Source organism: Heteronotia binoei, chromosome 21, assembly GCF_032191835.1.
Source record: "Heteronotia binoei isolate CCM8104 ecotype False Entrance Well chromosome 21, APGP_CSIRO_Hbin_v1, whole genome shotgun sequence".
Classification (NCBI taxonomy): Eukaryota; Metazoa; Chordata; class Lepidosauria; order Squamata; family Gekkonidae; genus Heteronotia; species Heteronotia binoei.
Window position 1 is genome coordinate 52513877 of NC_083243.1, and position 24017 is coordinate 52537893.

The 24017-nt window shown below is 41.1% G+C and overlaps 1 protein-coding gene across 4 annotated transcripts in view; it reads right to left on the bottom strand.

The window, feature by feature from the left end:
• TTLL5 (tubulin tyrosine ligase like 5) overlaps nt 1-24017 on the bottom strand; it is a 201221-nt gene that overhangs the window by 125310 nt on the left and 51894 nt on the right. For all 4 annotated transcript variants that reach the window (XM_060262953.1, XM_060262955.1, XM_060262954.1 and 1 more), the window contains exons 14-22: nt 18787-18848; nt 18027-18115; nt 16475-16516; nt 12938-13051; nt 12300-12391; nt 11921-11983; nt 8729-8767; nt 3869-4020; nt 3108-3405 (exon numbers count right to left, since the gene is read on the bottom strand). In XM_060262953.1, the coding sequence (XP_060118936.1) occupies nt 3108-3405; nt 3869-4020; nt 8729-8767; nt 11921-11983; nt 12300-12391; nt 12938-13051; nt 16475-16516; nt 18027-18115; nt 18787-18848 (951 nt within the window). The remainder of the gene's footprint in view (nt 1-3107; nt 3406-3868; nt 4021-8728; nt 8768-11920; nt 11984-12299; nt 12392-12937; nt 13052-16474; nt 16517-18026; nt 18116-18786; nt 18849-24017) is intronic.

A 24017-nucleotide genomic window follows, 5' to 3' on the forward strand; every position in this document is an offset into this window, starting at 1 on the left:
AAATTTTTAAACCTACCTTCCCTTCTCCATCTGATGCATGTTGCCACTGCAACGTGACTTGGGGAGGGAAGGGAGGGTATTTAAAGTTTAAATACCTACCCTTGCCTCCCTGAATTGTGCCACAGCAGTGGCACACATCAGGGAATAAAGGGAGGGTGTTTTTAAAGGGACTACTACCTTCCCTTCACTCCCTTGCACATGCCACCCCTGCAGTGTGCATCAGGGAGAGAAGGGAAGGTATGGAGCCAACTATATTCAGTAATATCGATTATTTCCCAAATCCCAATATTATACTGATATTGGGATTCAGGAATATCAGTATACACTGATATTTTTCAGGATTGGTATACCTGAACCCCCCAAATATGGATATGTGTGTGTGCACACATTCGCGTGCACGCCCCCCCCCCCCCCCCTAGTTTCCATCACCACTGATCATAGTAACCTTCTGGACTCTCTGGCTGGAAAGTGACACACTGGAAGCACTACTTTCAGTTTGCTGTGAGCCGCCCTGAGCCATTTTATGGGAAGGGCGGGATATAAGTCATGGAATAAATAAATAAATAAATACTTTACACTTGCTCTGGTCCTCTGGTGGACAGATCCCAGGTGGTAGTATGGTAGTACAGAGAGACAACTGCTCTACCTTTTAGCCTTTGGGGTTCCACAGAATTCTATCTTGTCTCTCATGCTAGTCATCAGATCTGGAATACACTGCCATTAATATGCTTATGACATTCAACTCTTTCACCTTTCCATCTAATTTCAGAGTGGCAGTGGAAACCCCTACTTGAGTATTTGGAAACTGGGAAGGGTTGGAAAATGGAAGCTTAATCCAAACAAGAAAGAACTACTGTTGAGGTAAAACAGCATTAGTATTACAACTGGTTCTGGATGGGGTAGCAGTCTTTCTGACTAGGTGCAGTGTCTGGGGGTTCTTTTAACGTGCTTGAAAAAACAGGTAACAGAGACAGCCAGCAGTGCTTTTATCATCTTAGGCTGGTTGTCAGCAGCAGCCTTTCCTGGAAAGAGCAGATATGGCCATGACCATTCATGTCATGCTCTCTGAAGAACATTCAGAAGTTTCAGCTGGTAACAGAAGACATTTCAATCTGCAAAACAGAACTTTCTTACCTCTCCCACTGCAGCCCATTGATGTCCCTAGAATTTTTCTCCATACAAAAGGGTTGGACCTAAACCTGGGGGGAGGGGAGATTTTTGCCAATTTACTCCCCCTTCAGATCAATACATCATTGTTAGTATTCTTCCAGAATGTGTCTAAACCCCAGAGGCAACATTTGAAGAGGAACAGTGAGTTGCAGCAGAAGTGTGGGTGGAGCTCCATTCCATTTGCAGAGCTCCATTTGTGATACTTTGGTATCAACCCAGCTTTTAACACAGATCGGGTTAGAAATATTCCTTTTGTCACACAAATAAAAGCACAATAATGGAAGAGTTTGCTAGTGTATGAAAGCATAACACCACTTTTTTTCTTTCCCAGGCAATACTGGACAAGCTTAATGTATTTGTTAAAAAGAAATTGGCAGCAAGAATTGGAAAATTAGGTATTTCAAACTAACAACTGATGCTTTTCTTTTTGAAGCTACAATCACAGATAAAACATAAGACCAGCCCCTATGGAATCAGACCAAGGATTCATTTAATCCAGCGTTCAGTTTGCAACAGAGTCCAGTCAGCTGTTTCTGGGAATGTTACAGCATGAAAGCAACAGTGCTCCCTTGTTTATCCCTTGCATCTGGTATTGAGCTGTGAATGTGAAAGTTTAGTTACCATGGTTAATAGTTGTGGATAAATACCTTGTCTCCTGGGTGGTTGGCAATGGGAGGGTTTGACTGCAATTTAACCAATTTCCCACCCCCCGAGCTAAGAACAAGCAGGAGAAGGAAGGAAAGTAGCCCATGGCCTTCCAGACCCATCACCTAGGAAATGTTAATGGGTGTCGCTAGAGATAACGGGATGGGCTTGTAAACATTTTCTTTTTAATAAGTATTTTAAAGTTTTGATTCTGGAAGTGGTTCTCTGTACCACACAGACTCCAACTGTTTCAGACACAATATTTTAAAAGGAGGGGGGAAGGCAAGCAGTTAGCAACTGGCTTTTCCCCCAAGGTCACACAAGGCATTAATCTATCCCCATGATAGCCAGGTACTGGGCTACTGGGAGACACTGAGGCAAGGCTTCTGAGATTAGAAGGGGAGCTGAAGGTTCTGACCCCTTCAGTGGGAAACCCTTATATTGATCAGGTGGTGGTGGTGGTAGCTACTGGCAAGGAAAAATGGAGAAGCCTCTCCAGGGAGTTGGGAACTCAAGGAGGGCAAGACATAACGGCTCCCACAGGCCAGAGCAGGCACATTCTGCCACAGCAGTCACTGATAGGCCACAAACGTTTAATCCTTTCTGAAAGCCATCATAGGTACCACATCTTAAGACAATTACTTACTTAAATGAATATTCCACATATACAAGTATTGGATGTGATAGTAACTAATGAGTTTCTCTTAATGACAATCATGTACGTCAATGCACGAGTTCCCAACGTGGTGCCCATGGCCATCATAGTGCCCGTCAAGTGTTTTTTAGAAAGTGAGCAGGGCTCAGTACAGCTTGTGTTCATCTGAGCTTATGATTAGCTTGTTGGAGATCTGATTACTTGAGCAAATACAAAAAGACATTGCTCAGTAGCAGCTGTCACCACAACATAAGGATTTTCACTGCATGACTGAAGATAAGCTACGCATGTGCAAGAAAATACTTTCATACAATCTGTTCATCCAGTTAAGCAGAGTGTCTGCCTGAAATACTGAAGACTTAGTATTAGAGTTGTGCAAAGTGTTATGAATAAATTCACTCCCAGACATTTTTGATTGGCTCCACCTCCTATGGCAGCCATTTTGTGGTTGTGTCAGAATTCCAACAGTGCCTTCGGGCTCAAAAAGGCTGGGCGCCCCTGCACCAGTAGAACCAGAGGATATGTTTCCAAGCTGGTTTGTACAAATCTTTAGGATATAATTCCAAGCAGACATCCAAAGTTTCTCATCTCATATTAGCTGCTATAACAACCAAAGTCCTTTAATGAGAATTCTTACCTTAAATTTCTATTCTCTTGCAGAATCTGTAGCAAATTAAAAGGAGGTTCAGCATCTTTAGGTAATGGTTCCATGTTATTCTGAGGCAGTATCCCTTCAAGTTTGTATTCGGGGTCCTTTGGCAACTTTCCTTGCACCTTCTCTGGCAACTGAGACTTCAGATTCTCCTTCACATTCTTAAGAGAGCCAGCTGTCTCACACCGAGATACCTCCAGTTCATCCTCCTCCTCTGCTATCTCTTCTTCCTCTTCACTCTCCATGTCTGACTTGAGGACAATATCAGCTGACTTTGAGGTCACTGTTAGAGGCAATATATGCCCTAGATTTCAACTTTTTGCTGACATTAAGGTAGAAAAATTCATATTCTTATACACACCCACATCCAACAATTACATTAACTTTGTATCAGTGATTATTCAATATATAAGTGAAAAAACAAAATACAGTCACAATCAATGTTCCCTCTAAGCTGTAGAGTCTTGTGAGCAAAAATTCTACTTTGTGAGCTACTGGTATTAAAGTTGTGAGCTACTGGCATTAAAGTTGTAAGCTACTGTGTAAGTTATTGTGCTCTGGGGCCATTTTTCCTGAGCTAAGACAAAAATGTGTGAGCTAGAGGCTAAAAATCTGTGAGCTAGCTCACACTAGCTTAGCTTAGAGGGAACACTGGTCACGATCTGCATATGCAGAACAGGTTCCTTACCCTCTAAACCACAGGATTCATGCTCTCATATGGAAAACTGGTTTAGACTGATACGTACCTGATAACCTTGTATGTCCTGATCTCAGTTTGCCAAAACGTCGCCTTCGTTTCCGTACCTCTAGTGACAGGAGTTTCCGCTCATATAGGGTGGCATGAAGCTGAGCATTACAGTCCATAGCCTCTAGACCCTGTTCACCAATAACACTTATTCTGCAAAAGCACAAAAATGGCAGTAAGTTCAGTGTCCTTGCTCCGTTGCTAAGTCCATAAAAACCTAGTAAACATACACTTTGCCTATACCAGCTTTAAAAAGATTCAGCTTATTGACATATGTTTAAAGGCAGCGGTGAGCTGCTTAACATTTCTGTTTCAAAGAGTATGAAGATTGTATTATTTAGCTAAAATTTTAACAAGTGGATTTCATCTGATTCAGTCAGATGAAATATAACAGAAACAGAACTACCCATCTTGTAAGCAATATTTTTAAGTAGTGGATTTCATCTGATTCAGTCAGATGAAATATAACAGAAACAGAACTACCCATCTTGTAAGCAATATTTTTAAGTAGTTCACAATCACAACAAAGAAAGTGCCAATGCAACCTATCAGACTGAAAGCAACATATGACTGCTGGAGCTCAAAGGGAATGGACACCTCCCAATCACTAGGCTTTCACTACCAGAACGGTGTTCCTTCCTCTTGTGGCTGTAGAACCTAACAGGCAATGTGGCAGTGACAAGAAAGATTTATTTGTGGCAAGTGGAGAGAAAGGACTTATGAGCAGCAACAACACAGAGCATTTTCATAGAATATAAATTACATCCATTCACAGTTCTATTTACCTGCAAACAGCTTTTACAGTTACACAGAACAAAGATTAAGGAATTCAGACAGGCAAGCCCATGTACACAGAAAGCTAGGTATGTACTCAACTCCACTGGGGGTACCCACGCATTTAATTGCTGTGTATGTGTATTAGACAGTGAGACTAAACACACAGGAACACTTTTTAAAATAAACTATGATTCAGCTATAATGATGCATAGGTTTGAAATTTATTATAATAAGTTATATACAGTTTTTCTTTAAGAGAACTCCTTCAGATCTCCAGTTCAAGCTTTTAAGGGATGCACAATCCATTTCCTCATTGATCAACATTAAGATTCACCTCACAATATAAAAAATCTGGGAGTTCATAAACAGTAATAAACTATTTATTCATTTTACTTCTAGGATTTCTATCCTGCTCATCCCACCAAGGCAGGCTTAGGGTGGGTTACAACATATATATATATATATATATATATATATATATATATATATATATATATATATATATATATATACACACACACACACACACACACACATATATACACAATAAAACCATAAAATTATCAACAATATATAATAATTAAAGTAACAACAGATAATTAAGACAAGATAGTGGTAATTCTCAAAACATGCTCAAAACCTGCTCAAAACATTCTGATAATCAACTTTAGTCATAAGCATATAGCACATATAAACAGATGAACAGTCATAATAACAAAAGAACAGGTCTGGGGCAATATACAGCAGGAGGAGCAGATCATATCAGATGTCCACAGCCTCATTTGAAAGCCTGGCAGAAAAGCTCCATCTTACAGGCCCTGCGGAACTGCAATAGGTTCTGCACGGCCCTAATCTCCAAAGGGAGCTCATTCCACCAGGTTGAAGCCAGAGCCAAAATGGCCCTGGCTGAGGCCAAGCGGTAGGACCAGAGACTACCATTTGACATTGTTCAATTGATCTTAAGGATCTTCAAGGGACATATGAGGAGAGGCGGTCCTGCATGTATGTAGGTCACTGGCCATTCAGGGCCTTGAAGGTAAAAATCAGGACCTTGAACCTGATTTGGGACTTCACCAGCAGCCAGTGCAGCCCACAGAACACTGGCTTAATATGCACCCAGCAAGTGCACTGCAGCATTCTGCATCAGCTATAACTTCAGGTGCAAAGGTAGGCCCACGCAGAGCAAATTATAATAGTCTAATCTGGAAGTGATCATTGCATGGATCACTGTAGCCATGGGAAGTCAAAGGAAGGCAGGGAACCAGCTGTCGAACCTGCCAAAGATGGAAAAAAGTAGATTTGGCTGCCATTGTGATTTGTGTCTCCATCAACAGAAGCATCCAGCATCACACCTGGGCTCCGGACCTTGGGCACAGGTGTTAATGGTGCCCCATCCAAGGTCTATATTGGTCTACCTTTAGCTGCACCACCACCACCAGCAAGATAAATGAGAGAGAAAAATCACTTGGTTTCTCTTAATTTTTTTAAAAAATCAAAAAGGAGAAATTCATCAGCCTAGTAGAAGGGAGTCCAACACATAACAAATCAATACTGTCCTTGGGCTAAAAAGATCCTGAGGCACAAAGGCTAAGCAGTAAAATAGATGTCTAATCGAGGAGCAGGATGTCCCCTCCCAACTATGTAGAACACTACCATAGAAGTAGAAGGACTCTATTGTCTCGAAGAGGTCCTCTATCTGTATCCTGTTGGTCACAACTATCTGGAAAAGTCCACTCACCCAGCCTCAACAGGTCCCTTTGGAGTTCCTCGCAATCCTTTCTGGTTCTCACTACCCTGAACAATTTTGTGTCATCCGCAAACTTGGCCACTTCACTGCTCACTCCCAACTCTAAATCATTTATGAACAAGTTAAAGAGCATGGGACCCAGTACTGAGCCCTGCGGCACCCCACTGCTTACTGTCCTCCATTGTGAAGACTGCCCATTTATACTCACTCTCTGCTTCCTATTACTCAGCCAGTTTTTGATCCACAAGAGGACCTGTCCTTTTACTCCATGACTCTCAAGCTTTCTAAGGAGCCTTTGATGAGGAACTTTATCAAAAGCTTTCTGGAAGTCAAGGTAAACAACATCTATTGGGTCTCTTTTGTCCACATGTTTGTTCACCCCCTCAAAGAAATGTAACAGGTTAGTGAGGCAAGATCTTCCCTTAAAGAACCCATGCTGAGTCTTCCTCAATAACCCGTGTTCATCAATGTGCCTACTCATTCTGTCCTTGATAATGCTTTCTACCAACTTTCCCGGTATTGAAGTCAGACTGACTGGCTTGTAATTTCCTGGAACTCCTCTGGAACCCTTTTTAAAGATGGGGGTGACATTTGCTACCTTCCAGTCCTCAGGAACGGAGGAAAATTTCAATGAAAGATTACAGATTTTTGTTAGAAGATCCACAAGTTCAACTTTGAGTTCTTTCAGAACTCTTGGATGTATGCCATCCGGACCCGGTGACTTATTAGTTTTTAATTTGTCTATCAGTTGTAGGACCTCCTCTTTTGTCACCTCAATCTGACTCAGGTCTTTCAACACCCCTTCCAAAATTAGTGGTTCTGGGGTGGGCAAAAAGTTCTCATCTTCCACAGTGAAGACGGAGGCAAAAAATGCATTCAGCTTCTCAGCCATTTCCCTATCCTCCTTCAGTAATCCTTTTACCCCATGGTCATCCAAGGGCCCCACTGCCTCCCTGGCTGGTTTCCTGCTTATAATATATTTGAAGAAATTTTTATTGTTGGTCTTTATGTTTTTTGCAATATGCTCCTCATAGTCCCTTTTTGCCTGCCTGATCACAGTCTTGCATTTGATTTGCCACAGCCTGTGTTCCCTTTTACTAATCTCACTTGGACTGGTTTTCCACCGCTTAAAGGAGTCCTTCTTACCTTTTACAGCTTCCATTACTTTGTTTGTTAACCATGCAGGCCTTTTCTTATGCCTGTTTGTGCCTTTCGTAACTTGTGGTATGTATTTTATCTGAGCTTCTAGGATTATAGTTTTAAATAGTCTCCAAGCTTCCCCAAGGGTTTTGACCGTATTTACCTTTCCTTTCAGTTTCCTCCTCACATGCCTCCTCATCTCAGAGAATTTACCCTTTTTAAAGTTAAACGTGGTTGTGGCGGTCTTTTGGGGCAACTCCCTATTTATACAAACAGTGAAATCAATAACATTATGGTCACTGCTCCCAAGCAGTGCAATCACTTTTACTTGTCCTCAGAGTTGTCCTCAAAGTTGGGACATCTCACCATTATCCCTCACAAGTAGGCATATGGAGCCCATAGATAAAAGTTTAATCCTTCGTGGCTTGTGCCTCCCTGGTCAAAAGCCATCAGATGAGGGCTTCTCTCCCATGTCCTGGGAATATATATTGTCCCTATGAAGAGTTCCCCCTTTTGATTTTCTTGCCTCAATGGCGAAAAATTTCTAGCCATTTGGCTGCCCATGCCTCTGTCTCTTTTGGATGCCACATTCTGGCAAGGTATAAGATGGTAAACCATTGTCCTTGTTCACCCACATCTGTTTGCATTTCTAAGCACTAAAGTACTCTGTACTTGGGGCTTTGTGGCTCATCCCCTGGCCTCCTTTTCTGCCAGCTATGATTTTGAGCTAGGTTCCAGCTCAAACAGAGTGGAGTCTCAAATGTTGCATTATTTGGGTGAATTCTAGGCTGAAGGCCATTTCTCTACCAGATGAATTGTTACAGCTCAAGTATTCTCAGTATTTAACTTTCAACAACACTTTATATTTACTGAAGGGAGAATATGAGTTCATATATAAAAGCAGAGAAATCTCCTATCCATAGGAAATCTAATTTCAAATAGCTAACAAAACTCTTTCATCATGATAGTCACCCAGGATATAATCTAGAAAGGTTTAAGTTTGTCCTTGGGTTTTTTACCCATCTAGGAGGAAGAAAATGAACTGTACAGGAAAGTTCAAACTAGTTCTTTAAACTGGAAATGTGGATAGAACAACTCTGTTCAGCAAGACTAAGCTAGAACAGAATGAAGCTCTATGTCTACAACCATAAGAAATAACCAACTTCCTTCCTTTAAATTTCATTACATTTGACTTACCGATTTCGTCTAGGGAGAGGCCCTCTTCTTGACCCTCCCCTGCAAAGGAATGGAAAAAATAAAAGCAGATTTTGGCACCCTGAATATTTACAAAGAATGGTAAATATATTAAATGGTCTAAGTTACTGTAAAAACTGGATGGCTAACTGAAGAGGGCACTAAAAATAAAATCTTCAAACTGAAGTAATACTATAAAGAACTACTTTCTGGATCAGACAAAGGGCCACCTATTCCAGCATTCTGTTCTGAACATCAGCTCACCAGATGTCAGTGGGAAGCTAAGAGAGCATGATGGTCACTACCTATTTGTTCCCAGAATCTGGCATTCAGAAGTTCAAAAGCTTCTGTACATGGAAATTCTACTACATCACCAAAGTGAATCACTGACTGCCTGACTTGTAATGCTCTTGGGTTCGTAAACAGATATGGGGCAAGCTTCAGTTGTAGAGTATCTGCTTTGCCTGCAGAAGGTGCTTTGTTCAATCTCCGGCATCTCTGGTTAAAAGAGTCAGGTAGCAGGTCCCGGAAACACCTCTGCTTGAGACACTGTGTTATGGCTGCTATCAGTCTGAGCAGACAGTACTGATTTTGACAGAACAGTATGACTCACTACAAGGCAGCTACATTAGAAATTAAGACCGGTATAGAACACAACTTTAATCAGAGAAATGGTTCAAAGGTTAATATTTGCAGAATTTGTGATTCTATTGTCTACACATTAACATGTGTATAAATTAGTGCCCCATGTAAGAGAATGTCACCAAATTATGAACTCTGTCATAGTGCTGTTCACCAGAAATTTCTCTAGCCCTTTTACATTCACCTAAGCTAATGATCACATATTGTAATTGTGAAATTCATAATTATGAACTGTATGGAAGCTGTGTTTCATTTGCCCTGAAACAATCAAATTAATTGACATGGATGATCCCTGTTAGGTGTTTGCTATTTCCAGAGTACACTGCCATGATCACTGCCATACAAGTCAGGCAGTCAGTGATTCATTTTGGTAATGTAGTAGAATTTCCATGTACAGAAGCTTTTGAACTTCTGAATGCCAGATTCTGGGAACAAATAGGTAGCAACCATCATGCTCTCTGAGCTTCCCACTGACATCTGGTGAGCTGATGTTCAGAACAGAATGCTGGAATAGGTGGGCCTTTCTTGTACAGCACTCGGTCTCTTTAGGTGCCTTGAAACTAAAATTGATAAAGACTCATTTCTAGTGTTAGAAAGAAAGAAAAGTTTCTTTCGATCTATTTTCTCCACAGTTTCATAAACCACTACCACATTTCCCTTTGGTATATCAATTTAGAAAAAAACCCACAAAGTTATAGCCATTGGGCATATCCAACAATGGCTCACAATAGGCAGTCAAAGGGATTGGCATGGCTCAGTGGTGGTGGAGGTTCAGATCTTGGCCCCCTTCAGTTGAAACATTCTTAGGCAGCTGGGTTAGAGAAAGTCTCTTTGCATCTTTGGAGAGCTGTGGCTATCAGTCACAGGCGACAATATTGTGTGAATGGACCAATTATTCAGCTCCATATAAGGCAACTTCAAGTATTCCAATTACTAGAAAGACTTAAACAGTTCCCAAGAAGCAAAAGGAAAATAAATTGCTGCAGTCTTTCCAGCAGCAGAATGCCAGAGAAAATGCATTCATGGCATGGAGTATTTGTGTTATACTATCGCAGTAAGTAAATAACATGTAGATACTGGAACAGTTACTTCCTGGCACTATATTCAGAACAAGTCAATCAAATAAATAAATAAAGACAACAGGAACATATCTAACTGGAAAGGTGGTTATATCTACCTTTACAACAGCTCTCTGGTTATATGGTGGGTTGTTTTAATTATCAAAAACAAGATTGTTTGACATACTGTCCCCAGTACACAATTTATGTCTTATGGTTCACAGGATTTTCTTTATTGTGATATTCAGAGCCAATCCCAAATTTTTGCTCCATTGCATTAGCAATGGGAGCTGGCTCTCACAAGGGTGACCTAAACTGGCTCAGCCTACAAAATTCACCTACTGCATATTGCTCCTTCATGTACAATGATCAATCATTTCGGCTCAGCCCATGAAATTCTGAGAAAGGTCCAAATGTTGCATTATGTGGACAGATCTATGAATTCATATTTCATTTGTTCAGACTACCAATGGAGGTAGCAATGACAAAGGAGGTAGCAAGGACAAATAGAAGGGGGTTACACAGATCCATAGAGGAGGGGTTCAACAATGGCTACTAGATATGGTGACTAAAGAGAGCCTCCATTTACAAAAGCGGCAAACCTCCGCATGCTGGTACTGGGAGGCAGCAGCAGGGGAGACCTCTATGCCCTATTCATTTGGCCCTCCAGGTCAACCATTTGGCTGCAGTAAGAAAACACCATACTGGACTAGATATACTGCTGGTCTGATCCAGCAGGCTCTTCTTGTATTCTTAAATAAGATACCGTTTAGATAAGTACAAAACACAGCAAACTTGCAGAGTCATTGGATGAGATCACACGAGAGATTTGGCCCAACCTAGCCACGCCTCCCCTCCAGATTTAATGTGTACAATCACATGCACACAACTGCCCCCAAGTCCCACCCATACTTACCTAATTTTAGGATGAGCTGGGAGCAGATCAAATCTCTAAAACACATGCAGGGCATGTTTCCCAGCTGTCTGAATGGCCATGGTGCATGATGCACCTACCCCGCATGCACAGGAGCAGTCTGAATGCTCCTCTTGTGTGTGTACATCCCATGCCTCTCCCAGCAGCAGGGCTGTGACTGTGTGATTGCCTCTGTACACATCAAAGAGCACTGGCTTTTTCAAAGTCAGGATACTGCTGCGCCGAATTCACAGTGTGATCCCACCTACTGAGATGGGTACTGTTGAAAAACCTGGATCTTGATTTGATACAAAAAGGTAATTCTTATGGTCTTGATATTGTCCTCCTTTTTTATGACGGTGAGTTATTCCGTTTCTTGCTAATATTTCCAGCGGAGCAGAAAAATAATCCTGATCAATACTGACTGAAAAATTAAATGGTATCATCAAGCAACTGCCCAACATTTCCACTACTTTTGCTTTAGGCAATCCCTTATCTATATCTGATTTCATTTTACTCTGTCCCTCATCACAATTCCACCACATGCAGATTTCCCACAGATTCAGAACACCACTTTCCTACCTTTCATTGAAAAGGCGTGTGGCCAGCATATAATTCATTGTTGTCTTGTGTTCCAAATAGGATCTGAAAAGCCAAGAACAGCAGATTCAGTTTTTAAAAATTGGATTAGTGTAATTTTCAAAAAATGAAAGGACATCTAGCACTGCAGATCAGAAAAGGAAGGAGTCTAATGAAGAAGGCACAGCACTAAGACGGCAAGAAGCTGGTGAAGTACAGGAGTAACACAAGATAAAGGCAGTAAAACAGTTTTTGTTATCTCAAGAGTTCAAAACATAGCCCAAAATGTTAAGTTTACAACCTGAGGGAAAAGTCCTAGAAAGCATTTGCTACCTCATAAACAGTAGCAAGATAATAGTCACAATGCTGAACTTTTGCTCACCCATAAAGATCCCAAGTTATTGGTGTAGGGAATATGCGAATGAAACCCCCTCTTCGTTCATATTCATCCTTCACTCGACGCAGAACTTTTATCTGCAATCAGAATGACCAACGGAAGCCACTTGAAGAATTCTAATATAGAAATGTTAAATTTTAGAGTAGTATCTGGCTTCACAGAACGTACCAAGATGGCCAAATTATTTAGGATATGGCAGTGTTCCCTCTAAACTGTGTGCATGAGCAGCTACTCGTTCACACAGGAAGCCCCACTCAGCTGCAATCCGGAGCTGAGCAGGGTCTTGCACTGTCCATTTCCACTGTAAGATTAGAGCAGTAATATTCTGCTCAGGATGTGAACTGCTTCGCTCAGTAAGGGGAAAAATTAGAGGGAATATTGTTATGTATATAGAATATTTCTGAATCAAGGGTCTTCTAATTTAAACACTTTGTTCTTTACAAGCTAGTCATTGTCTTATCACTAATTTTCCTTCCTGTACTGTCAAGATGCCAGTCTCATTCTACTGATGCCAGAGAGAATTATCAGGTAGCAAAATGACCTCATCCATGAGATACATTGGTCCTGTCGTCAGCACATGTGTCAAGACCAGTGACTGAATACTGCACATGGCTCTTTCTTACCTCCTCCATGGAAAGGCCCAGCATGGAGCCGACATGCCTTCCTGCTGCTTTCTCCCTTGATGAGGACATCAGGTTTTTAATCTCAGCATCGCTAGCAGAGAGAGGTCGAGAGCGCTGAAGAACCACAATGGGAAATTAGATTTTAGGTTTTTCTTCTAATTTTATTCCAGTTGTTATTTTAATAGACTTCAAATGCCAACCCATTTGCCCAGCAAAAGCCACACACTCCAGACACAAGAGCCAAAAGTCATACTGAAAGGCAGAAGGTTCCAAGGACACCAGTGCCAGGATTCACACTCCCTGTCTCCAACTATAGCAAGATCCACACCCCATTGGATACTAAGGCCAAACTTCACATTCTCAGTGTTTGACCACAGAACCACACCTCAAAGCAATAAGAGCCAGCATTCACAGCTTCTACTTCTATGGGCAACACAAGACATATGTTCCTGGCTCTGGCATCTGTGGGGGTTATAGCCCCAACTACCAAATGCTAAACAATTCTATTTTTGTAATCTGTTCAGAAAATGAAGCTACCATAAGCTAGAGAAATGTACAACATTATTCATTTTACCAGCTTCCTAAATGCCTGTATTATTACAATATTTACTTTACAGAACAGGGAAGTTGCATTTTCTGTATTCATCTCTGTTTCAGTCACAAGGTAGCTGTCCGCATTAGTCACAGGCAAAGGAAAAAAAAGAAAGCCTAAATTTCTGGCAAGACAATTTCGACCTAGCTGTACTGCCAAGGCTGGAGTCTAAGGTATTTAAAGACTTTGAGACAATAAGTTCCCTAAAGAAATTTTTTAAAACCCAGAGATCAGTGTAGTTGAAGTTAAAAAGAGGTTCAGCTGTACCACAGATTAAAGGCTCAGCTTGGTTGCATTTCTTAAAAAGATATCAAAAAGAACTGTTAGCTGCACACTCCATTCTTTCATACAGTTTTCATTACTCTTAACACAAAAATGAAAAAAATAGAGATTAAAAATCAAATTCTGGATAAACTGAAGAGAAAAGCTACAAATCTCAACAAATTAACATGACTGCAGAATATAGCCAGGATTAAATCTGTTTTTAAAATTGTATTTTGTTTAAAATATTTATATCCCACACACTCAGTAAAAATATTTTTGTGGCTGTTTATAACATCTGTTCAAATAAACAAAATGCAGCCCAATAATCCTCAACGGTAGAAAAGAATAAAAACAACAAATCAACCATCTAACAATTGTTAAAAACAGAAGAGATAAAACAATAATCTAGGAAAGGAAAACCAGTAAGATCAAGGCAGGGAGAAATAACTTGGTTGGAAAACTACAAGTGTTTTTGCCTGACACCTGACTGACAGCTGCCTTTTTGGTACCAGAGGAATTTCTGTGGGAAGGGAGTCATATGAACATTGTGAAGTTGCCTTATACTGAAGCTTACTCAGACCAGCAGCAGTTCTCCAGGATCTCAGGTGGAGGTCTTTCACATCATCTTTTAACTGGAAATGCCACAAATTGAACCTGCATGCCAAGCAGAGGATCTTCCACTGAGCCACAGCCGCTCCCCCACAAAATGTCTCATGGAAAAAGGCCTGTTCTGGTGCTTACTTCTGAAAGTGGCAGTGCCCAGAGCATGGCCTCTGAAGATTAATACAGCTCTTGTGTTCATTCATATGAGAAGAGGCAGTGCTTCCACCACCCTGAGCCCCATGACTATGTGGGACTTTACTCAATAAAGGGCTATTCATATTCAGGAGTGGTCTCCTATTACTTGGGTTAGCTTGAGAGAAACATAGTAAGGTCATAGGAAAAAGAACATCTCTTCTGCAGAAAATAATCAGAGTTTTAAAAAATAATCTCCACTTATAATTTGATATCTCACACAAACTAATCTTCATCCTTCACATTTTTTCTACTTTATTTTTACATGTAATATTTATAGATTCAGGTGGGTAACCATGTTGGTCTGAGGTAGAATAATGTTTGAGTCCAGTAGCACCTTTAAGACCAATAAAGTTTTATTCAAGGTATGAGCTTTCATGTGGATGCACGTTTCCTCAGATACACCGAAGTGGAAGTAAGCAGTCCATACATATAGGTGGAGGGTAAACAGCAAATTAGCATACAACCAAATGAAGATGTTTTAACAGATGCAAGGAATAACAGGAATAACAAAGCTATTTAAATCCACACAAATGGTGACCATTATTCCTGTTTGGGCCTTGCATCCGTTAAAACATCTTCATTATGTTATACAGTAATTTGCTGTTCACCCTCTGTCCATATCTATGGACTTCGTTTTGTTCCATTTCAGTGTATCTGAGGAAGTGTGTGTGCACACAGAAGTTCATACCTTGAATAAAAAATTTTTGGCTTTAAAGGTGCTATTGCACTCAAACTTTGATATAATGTTTAAATTCATCATGAGCAGCTCCACATTATGAACCCAAAAGAGCCTTGCCCAAGGAGTCATGTGATCCAGCAGTCTTTTCTAATAAATAATCCTACTCCCTCTGTTTGTTGCTTTTAAAAGGAGTCTAACCAAAAACAAGTAGCAGATCTTCTCTTTGGCAACACAAACACTTTCACAATACTTATAACCACAACTCTCCTTTGAATTAAGGGTTCTTTGACACATATTTTTTGACACAGAAAACACCAAACTGAGTTACTGGTAGCAGCAGCAACACAGACAATCAAGATTAATGCTGCCCAACATTTCTCTCATCTCTTCACAATCTTCCTTGACACTTCAATTTTTTTTTATAATGGTATTTTTCTACATTTCAGGGGATGCCCACACTTATCCAAAATTTGGCGTTCAAATAAAATATCGAGCCATGGGAAAAGGAGTGATACAGATCTTTTAATAAATAAAATAAAGGGAAAATTTGTAATGGTGATACAATTTTTGTTAAGCATGCATATTTTCTTTGAATATGCATTTTCCATTCAAAACAAAAAATTGAGATTTAAGGGAAGTGAACAGACATGACTATAAGGAAAGTGTAAGTGAAAAATAGGTAAGCATATTAAGGATATAAAGATAAAGAATGCAGCTATAAAAATGTGGCACTACCAACACATTCTTAAATTTAACAGAACCATGAGGATGACAATGTCTCTCACACATACATGTACTTGTGGGGGGAGGAGCTAGAAGAAAAGCAGTTTTGCATAAGTTAATCATTTGCCTGCAGCTCCCAGCAGGAACTCATTTGCATAGTAGGCCACACCCCATGATGTCACCATTGTTTCACACAGGGCTTTTTAAGCTTTTTCTAAAAGGCCCAACAGGAACTCATTTGCATACCAGGCCACATCTCCTGACACCAAGCCAGTCAGAACTGCGTTCCTGTGCATTCCTGCTCAATAAAAGCCCTAGCTCCCACCATTTAAAACAGATTCATTTTTTCCTTTAAACTTCTTTATCACAAATAGCCTCAGCAGAAATAGAAGACAATGTAGATATCATCAATACATTATTCAAAATAAGGAATCTGAAATTTCTAAATAGCAGATTAAGCAATATAGATCATAAAACCTACCAGTTTGGCATTTGTTGATCGGGACTGTGCAGATACGGGGCGCTACAAGAGAATGAAAGAAGTAAAAATGACAAGTTCCCCTCATGGTACTGCCATGGTGCCCCTCCCTGTGCAACACCTCTGAAGTACATGGAGTGAATTCATCACTTCAGATCAGTTTAAAAATCTGTTCTGCCTTAGCTCTACCCCCAGCAGATATTTATAAACTTTAAATAAGCAGACCATATAGGATTTAAATATACATGCAGCAAATAATAATGCAGAATATGGGTTGCTTAAAAGAAACTTCTTTTTTGGACCGATAACATGTCAATTGGTAAATTTTGGGAACAAATAACCAAAGCTCCATTGTGAATTCATTGACAAAAGAAGTTGTTTTAATTAAAGCAACAATTATTCTAACAGTTGTGAAAAGAGACGTGCTTCACATTTCCTTGAGGATAAGTTTACCACCTCAGATCCTCCCATCCCAATATAGCCTCCCAGTAGAACACCCCGCCCCCAGCTGTCCAGTCAATCACAGCTAAGAACCCTCTCCTTTTCAGAGGGTGGCCACGTAAGTTTGCAGTAAAACTACTAGATTCAAGTCCAGCAATGCCATAAGAAACCAACAAGATTTTCAGAGTATGAGCTTTCCAGCTGATAAAGGGAGCTCTGATTTGTGAAAGCTCATACCTCAAAAATCTTGTTAGTCTCTAAGGTGATATTGGACTTGAATATGGAGTTTGTAAGGCACTAATACGGAGCTAAAGGAGATTGTAAGCCACTCTGAGACTCTGTTTCAGAGAGAAAAGTGGGGTATAAATCTATGGCCTCCTCTTCCTCCTCCTCTCCAGTGGCAGCTCTGGTTTCATGAAGCAACCTTTCACAATCACAGAACCTTTATTGGCATAATGAAGCACCCTTTCCTCAGAGCCTCTATACCACCCTCTTTCCATTAAAAAAAAGTAAGGCCATTCTTTTCAGGGGGCACTAAGAAATCAATTAATACAGTATGTATGTATGTATGTATTTATGTTATTAGATTTATATTCTGCCCTCTCTGCCGAAGCAGGCTCAGGGCAGCTCACGAGTATATTTTTGAAGCTGAAACCTATGGAGATATTTTTTCCCCTTGTCTGAATGTTGTCTGCTGGTGAAGTTTTCTGTAAGCTGCCTTGAGCTATGGTGAATAGTGGAAGACGTGGCATGTAAATAAACTAAATGTCTGAAATAATTATGTTCTGAATCCTGATACTAGATTCATTTGCAGGGTTAGTGAATGGGGGTAATCTTTTGTGGTCGGGGTTTCTGTCACTTTAGACACACTAATACAGCAAAGGACTAGAGGTTTTTTTGCATTCAGAGACCCATTTCATTTCTGCATTATTCTGCATTATAGAGACCATCCAACAGCAATAAGCTACCAAAAAGCAATGGAACTAAACTTGTCAGGGGAGGCAAAGAAAAGGGAATGATTGCAATCATCCTAAATCATTAAAACAATATTTAGTAGGGGGGAAAGGTGCTAGTTAGGGTCAAACAAAGCTACTTCTCCTGCTTTTCTCCTTACTTGTATTTTCTGGTATGGATTTCTCCTTGCCTCAGATGTGTAATAAGATGTCCGGCTTGACCGCTGACCTGGATCCTGACAAACAAAGCCTGGGAGGATGATAACACATATTTATTTCTGGGCAATTTAGGAACTCAGGATGAACAAGCTTCAATAGAATAATTACTGCACCAAAAAGAATGGTCCCACTAAGGTGGGTATGGATGACCTCCCAAATCACTGCTAACTTAACAGGGACTGTCCCCCCAAACCACTGCTTAACAGAGACTGTCCTCCCAAACCACTACTAACTTAACAAGAACTGCAGGGACTGTCCCTCCCAAACCACTGCTTACTTAACAGGAACTGCAGGGTACCTAAGGAGCTCCCTCCAAACAGAATGTAAACCCGAGTTGTATTTTGCTTGAATAAAGCATTCTTGAGTTATTCCAGAATGTCCACACTACCAAAGGACTATACAGATGTCATTCCCTGAACCCATCACAATCCATAAGCCCCCTTCACACTCTTCTCAATGTCACATGGGGCTCTTTCACAGTAAACAGCCCAGCATACCCATTCCATCACAAAGGCATGTTTCTGCTCAGCTTTTCCTCAATGCAATTTATAGCTACTGCTTTATTACAACAAAACTTTTCAATATATCACACACCTATGGAATGGAAACCATTATTCCCCCAATTCAACATATGCATTGTTTAACAAGTATCAGCCTAGTAAGCAAAAGGATAGACTAGAACTGGCAGAATCCTGCACTCACCTACAAGAGTAAACATGTCTGAAATCATACTAGCTTTAATCTTCAGGTCCAAAGGAGCATCACTATCCAACATGGGAGAAAAAAAGGAAGCAATCAGTTAATAGCATCACCAACTTATTCCATGTGTTTTGGGACAATTTAAAAAAATTCCCATCCTGCAAACAAAACATCTTAGCCATGCATTTATTTTCTCCACTGAAGTTTTAAATAGGTGAAGAAAAGTTGTGATTTTTGCCAAATGTAGTGTTTAATTGAATCTCTCTTCTTCAATACACATTTTGTTACGTTTCTTCTGCTAGGCAAATATCCTTCAGCCAGCCCTTGTGCTATACCTTCAATACTACAGAAGCTGATTCAACAGGAATATTCAGCTATTAACAACCCTCTTAAGCAAGAGGTCAAGGGATATGGAATATTTGAGGGGCAGCCCCAGAGACAAAACCATGAAGTCTTAACAAATCCACTTGTTGATAAGACCAGGAAGGTAAATTAAGTGAAGAAGAAGAAGAAGAAGAAGATATTGGATTTATATCCCGCCCTCCACTCCGAAGAGTCTCAGAGCGGCTCACAATCTCCTTTACCTTCCTCCCCCACAACAGACACCCTGTGAGGTGGGTGGGGCTGGAGAGGGCTCTCACAGCAGCTGCCGTTTCAAGGACAACCTCTGCCAGAGCTATGGCTGACCCAAGGCCATTCCAGCAGGTGAAGACGCAGTGAATTAAATGGAAATAAAGATTCAGCACAAACAAAGCACAGGTAAGAGGAAAACAGCTACTAGGAATTATGGAGCAATATGCAATATATATATGGCATGTAATTCAAAAGAGAGCCAGAAGAAGTTATAAGTTTCCCAAGGCAAGACATAAATAAGACATAGGTTGCAAAGATAGGGAAGACTATCTTTGACTGCAAGACTGTATGGAGAAAAAACTCTTAGAAATTTCACAAAGAAATATAATACAAATACACTCACTTTCCTGAATTATAGTTTCTTATAGTGTATTAGAGGTGGTCATACCACTAATCCCTGTTCTCTGGAAAAGTATGAAGGTATTGTTGATATTTTAGAATTGACCTTCCCACCTGCACAGGAGGCAGGGCCAGCTTGCTAACTGAGTCTTCTATGGAGGAGGAGCTACAAATCTTTCAGACTAAAACAAGCAGGAACCCCTCAATCCCCTAACTCTAACTAACAGAATTTTAAAAAAAAAAAAACCCAGTTAACTGCTATTTTAGCCATGTTATCCAAGAAAGAAATGAGAAATGCAGCAAAAATTAAACGGGCAAATCCCTGAAATCCACCTCTCATATCTATCCACAACTACAAGCCAAGTCAAGCACTGGAGTCAGCATGTTCTTCTCCTGCCTTGAGAATGTATAGTACAACCCGCAACTCTAGAAAATAGGAAGGCAATCTCAATCCCTATAGAAATGTGTCCCTGTTAAATACAAACTCTACTTAGTTACTACAGGTCCAAGACAACACTCTACACTCCATTTTTTTTTAGACAAAATACTCAGAATACCAGAGCACCTCTAATCCTGTGCAAGCAGGGCTGCCATGGTGCCTGCAGCCACCATGGGCCCCAGGACAAAAATTCTACCTGCACATCCCCCCATAACCTGGATCCAAACTAAGTATCATAATAAAACAAATCATGTTGCCATTAATCTATAGCAATAAGAGAATCAGCCTGTCTGCCCTTTATTTATTTGTTTGTTTGTTTATTTATTTATTTCCCACCTTTCCCTCCAGTGAGGATAGGACTGCCAGCTCCAGGTTGGGAAATACCTTGAGATTTGGCAGGCAGAACATAGGAAGCGCAGAGTTTGGGGATGAAAGGAACCTCAGCAGGGTATAATGACATAGAATCCGCCCTCCAAAGAAGCTATTTTCTCCAGGGAAAATAATTGTTAGTTATCTGGAGATCAACTGCAATAGCAGGAGAGCTTCAGATCCTACCGGGACGCTAGCAACCCTAAATGGGAGCCTAAAGCTGCTTTCATCACTTTCTTCTTCTCCATTTTATGCTAACAACCCTGCAAGGTAGGTTAGGTCAACCAGCAAGCTTCCATGGCAGAGTGGGGATTTGAACCTGGGTTTCCCAGATGCTAGTATGACACTTTAACTACCACACTATGCTGGCAAGCATAGCTCTCAAAGAATAAAAATAGGAGACTCAAAATTGGCCACCAGCTGCATAATCATTGTGGGAATTTCAGGGCTGAAACTGAAAGGCATGGGAAAATTCTGGCCCAGGTGAGACCGAACCACAACAACGCCATGCTATTTGCAATGGAAACTAAAGGTCTCCATTTCTGGCAGGCGTAAGTCAGAAAACAGTGCTACATGTTTGAAAAGTGGCCATCAACCTTAGAGACAGAAAAATTAAGCGGATGCAGAGAGAAATGAATGAGAAAAGGGAGAAAAAATAAGGAAAAGAGACTGAAAGGTTGTTATATCTTGTTGCAACACTGTGCCTTCCACTTTGCAAGATCTGGCTGAGTTGGAAGGAGTTGGAAGGACAGGCTGAGTTGGAAGGACAGGAAAAGAAAGGCTAGACCAGGAGTGTCAAACATGTGGCCTAGGGGCCAAATCAAGCCCCCAGAGGGCTCCTATCAGGCCCCCGAGTGACTGGCTGTCATCTGCTTCCTTCTCTCTCTTCCTTCCTTCTGCATTACAGCTTGCTTTGCAAGGCTTGCTTAATCGCACAGGAGCTACAGAGCAAAACCTCTATTTTATCCATTGGTTGAGGCTCCTCCCTTGGGGAGGAAGCAGTGGAGGAGGCAGAGCTTGCTTTGCCAGGCTCTCTCAATCACAGAGCTACTGAGCAAAGCCTCTTTTCCTTCTATTGGCTGATGTTCCTCTCCCTCCTGGTCCCCTGGGGAAGGAAGGAAAGAACCAGAGCTCCTTTTGCTCAGTTCCCTGGATCCCATGGGAGAAATACAAAGAAAGCACCTTTAAGATCGAGTGCTGAGTCTTTTAACATGTTTTAATGGTTTTTAAAAATCTTTAATAGTGTTTGTGTTCTTTATAAAGTTTGTATCTCTGCTACCTCATCTTAAATAGGTACAAACAAGGCCCGGCTCGACATGGCTCAGCCTGGCCCGACAAGGTCTCATTTATGTCATATTCGGCCCTCATAATAAAATGAATTTGACACCCCTAGACTAGACTACTGGAGAAAATGACTTGCAGGCTGGCAATCACTGTAGCAGCCATAAGAACATAAGAGAAGCCATGTTGGATCAGGCCAATGGCCCATCCAGTCCAACACTCTAGCACACAGTGGCCAAAAATTTATACATATACATGTATATACACACTGCGGCTAATAGCCACTGATGGACCTCTGCTCCATATTTTTATCTAACCCCCTCTTGAAGCTGGCTATGCTTGTAGCCGCCACCACCTCCTGTGGCAGTGAATTATACATGTTAATCACCCTTTGGGTGAAGAAGTAACCTGACTGCTCAGCAATTTCATTGAATGCCCACGAGTTCTTGTATTGTGAGAAAGGGAGAAAAGGCTTCTTTCTCTACCTTCTCCATCCCATGCATAATCTTGTAAACCTCTATCATGTCACCCCGCAGTCATCAACCATGCTGTCTTGTCTTGCTCCTGTGCTGGCTTGGTTGATTATCAGGTTACCCCGCAGCCATCAACCATGCTGTCTTGTCTTGTTCCTGTGCTGGCTTGGTTGATTATCAGGTTAGCGTGATTTATCAAGCAAGTTTACCTCTGCCTTGGAGAAAGTCAGGTATAGCAGACATAGTGTTTTTTGCTATGCTCAAACCTCCTGCTCCCTTAGTGGCTACAGCCAGAACTGCATTAAAAAATAAACAGACATTTCACAAGATGCAGCATAACGCTGGCTTCAAAGGTCCTCCAGCTGACTTGGGCCCACTGCTCCATGTCAAACTGCCTTATAAACCCAGTCCTTTAGGCAGCTGTCTCTTCTCCTTTACATCCTCATAAGGGGCCCTCACTGCAGATGCCTGGATGTGATATACTATTTCACTAACATACATCTTAAGATTTTTCTAAGAGCTTGGGGGGCAAGTTTATGGCTTCACCAAAATCCAAGAGCATAGAGAGAAAGCTTTATTCTTCATACACTATTTGTGGGACACACCAGTTATCAGATCACTTGCACACAGGACCACTGACAGAGGGGAACTGGGGAGACAAAACGTGGGGGGGGGGCAAACAGTGTTCCCTCTAAGCTGTGTGCATAAGCGGCTGCACATTCACAGGAAGCCCCGCTCAGCAGCAGTCTGGAGCCGCGCAGTCTTGCACTGCCTATTGCCCATTTTAAGATTACAGCAGTTATATTCTGCTCAGGACATTAACTGCTCCACTCAGTAGGGAAAAATTAGAGAGAATATTGCCCTCATGCCTAATGCGATATGCCTTTCATGAGTACTGAATGCTTCAGAGACCCTCTTGTAAGTTTTTACCGACCCTGGTTTTCCAAGTACAGCAGTCTCTTTTGGGAGTTCAAGCAGCGGCACAGCTCTTCAAGAATCTACCAGCTATGAGCCTAAATAGCTGTATCCTAGGCATTCAGGTAGAAGACCTCCTCTGGGCCCTCCTCAACTTGGAATAGAGGAAAGAACCAGGAACAGCTGCACAGTTCTAAATGTCTTACTGCAATAGAAACCCACACCATGGAACTAAGCTGAACTCAACCAGGAATGAGCCTGCCAACAGACAAACTGATAAGGAGATCTGTTTAGGCCCTCCCTGGGAGTATTAGACAAATCTGGATCCCAAGATTCACATTTTCCTGTCAACAAGAATGTTACATGCACACAGTAATACAGTAGGCTTCAAAAATTTTTCTTCAGAGCTGTTTCTAAACACATTGCAGATAACTTTAAGGTCCTCTTACCCTCATCAGAAACTATGTTAATGGATAAGATGGCCACTGGCACATCCACAGTTGGAATCTGAGGCTTATCTATGATGCTCTCAACTACACCACACTGTAGCAATCTTAGTCTTCACCAAAATCCCCACATTTTGTCTCTTAGTCTTTCCTACAAAGAAATACTAAAGTATGGGACTCTCCCCTTTAGGAAAAAAAAAGATGACTGGGCATGATAAAGGTTTATAAAATTATGCATGAGGTGGAAAAAGTGAACAGAGCTTTGTCTCATTCACTCATATTACTGGAACTTGGGGACACCGCATGAAGTTGAAAAGCAATAGATTCAGGACAGACAAA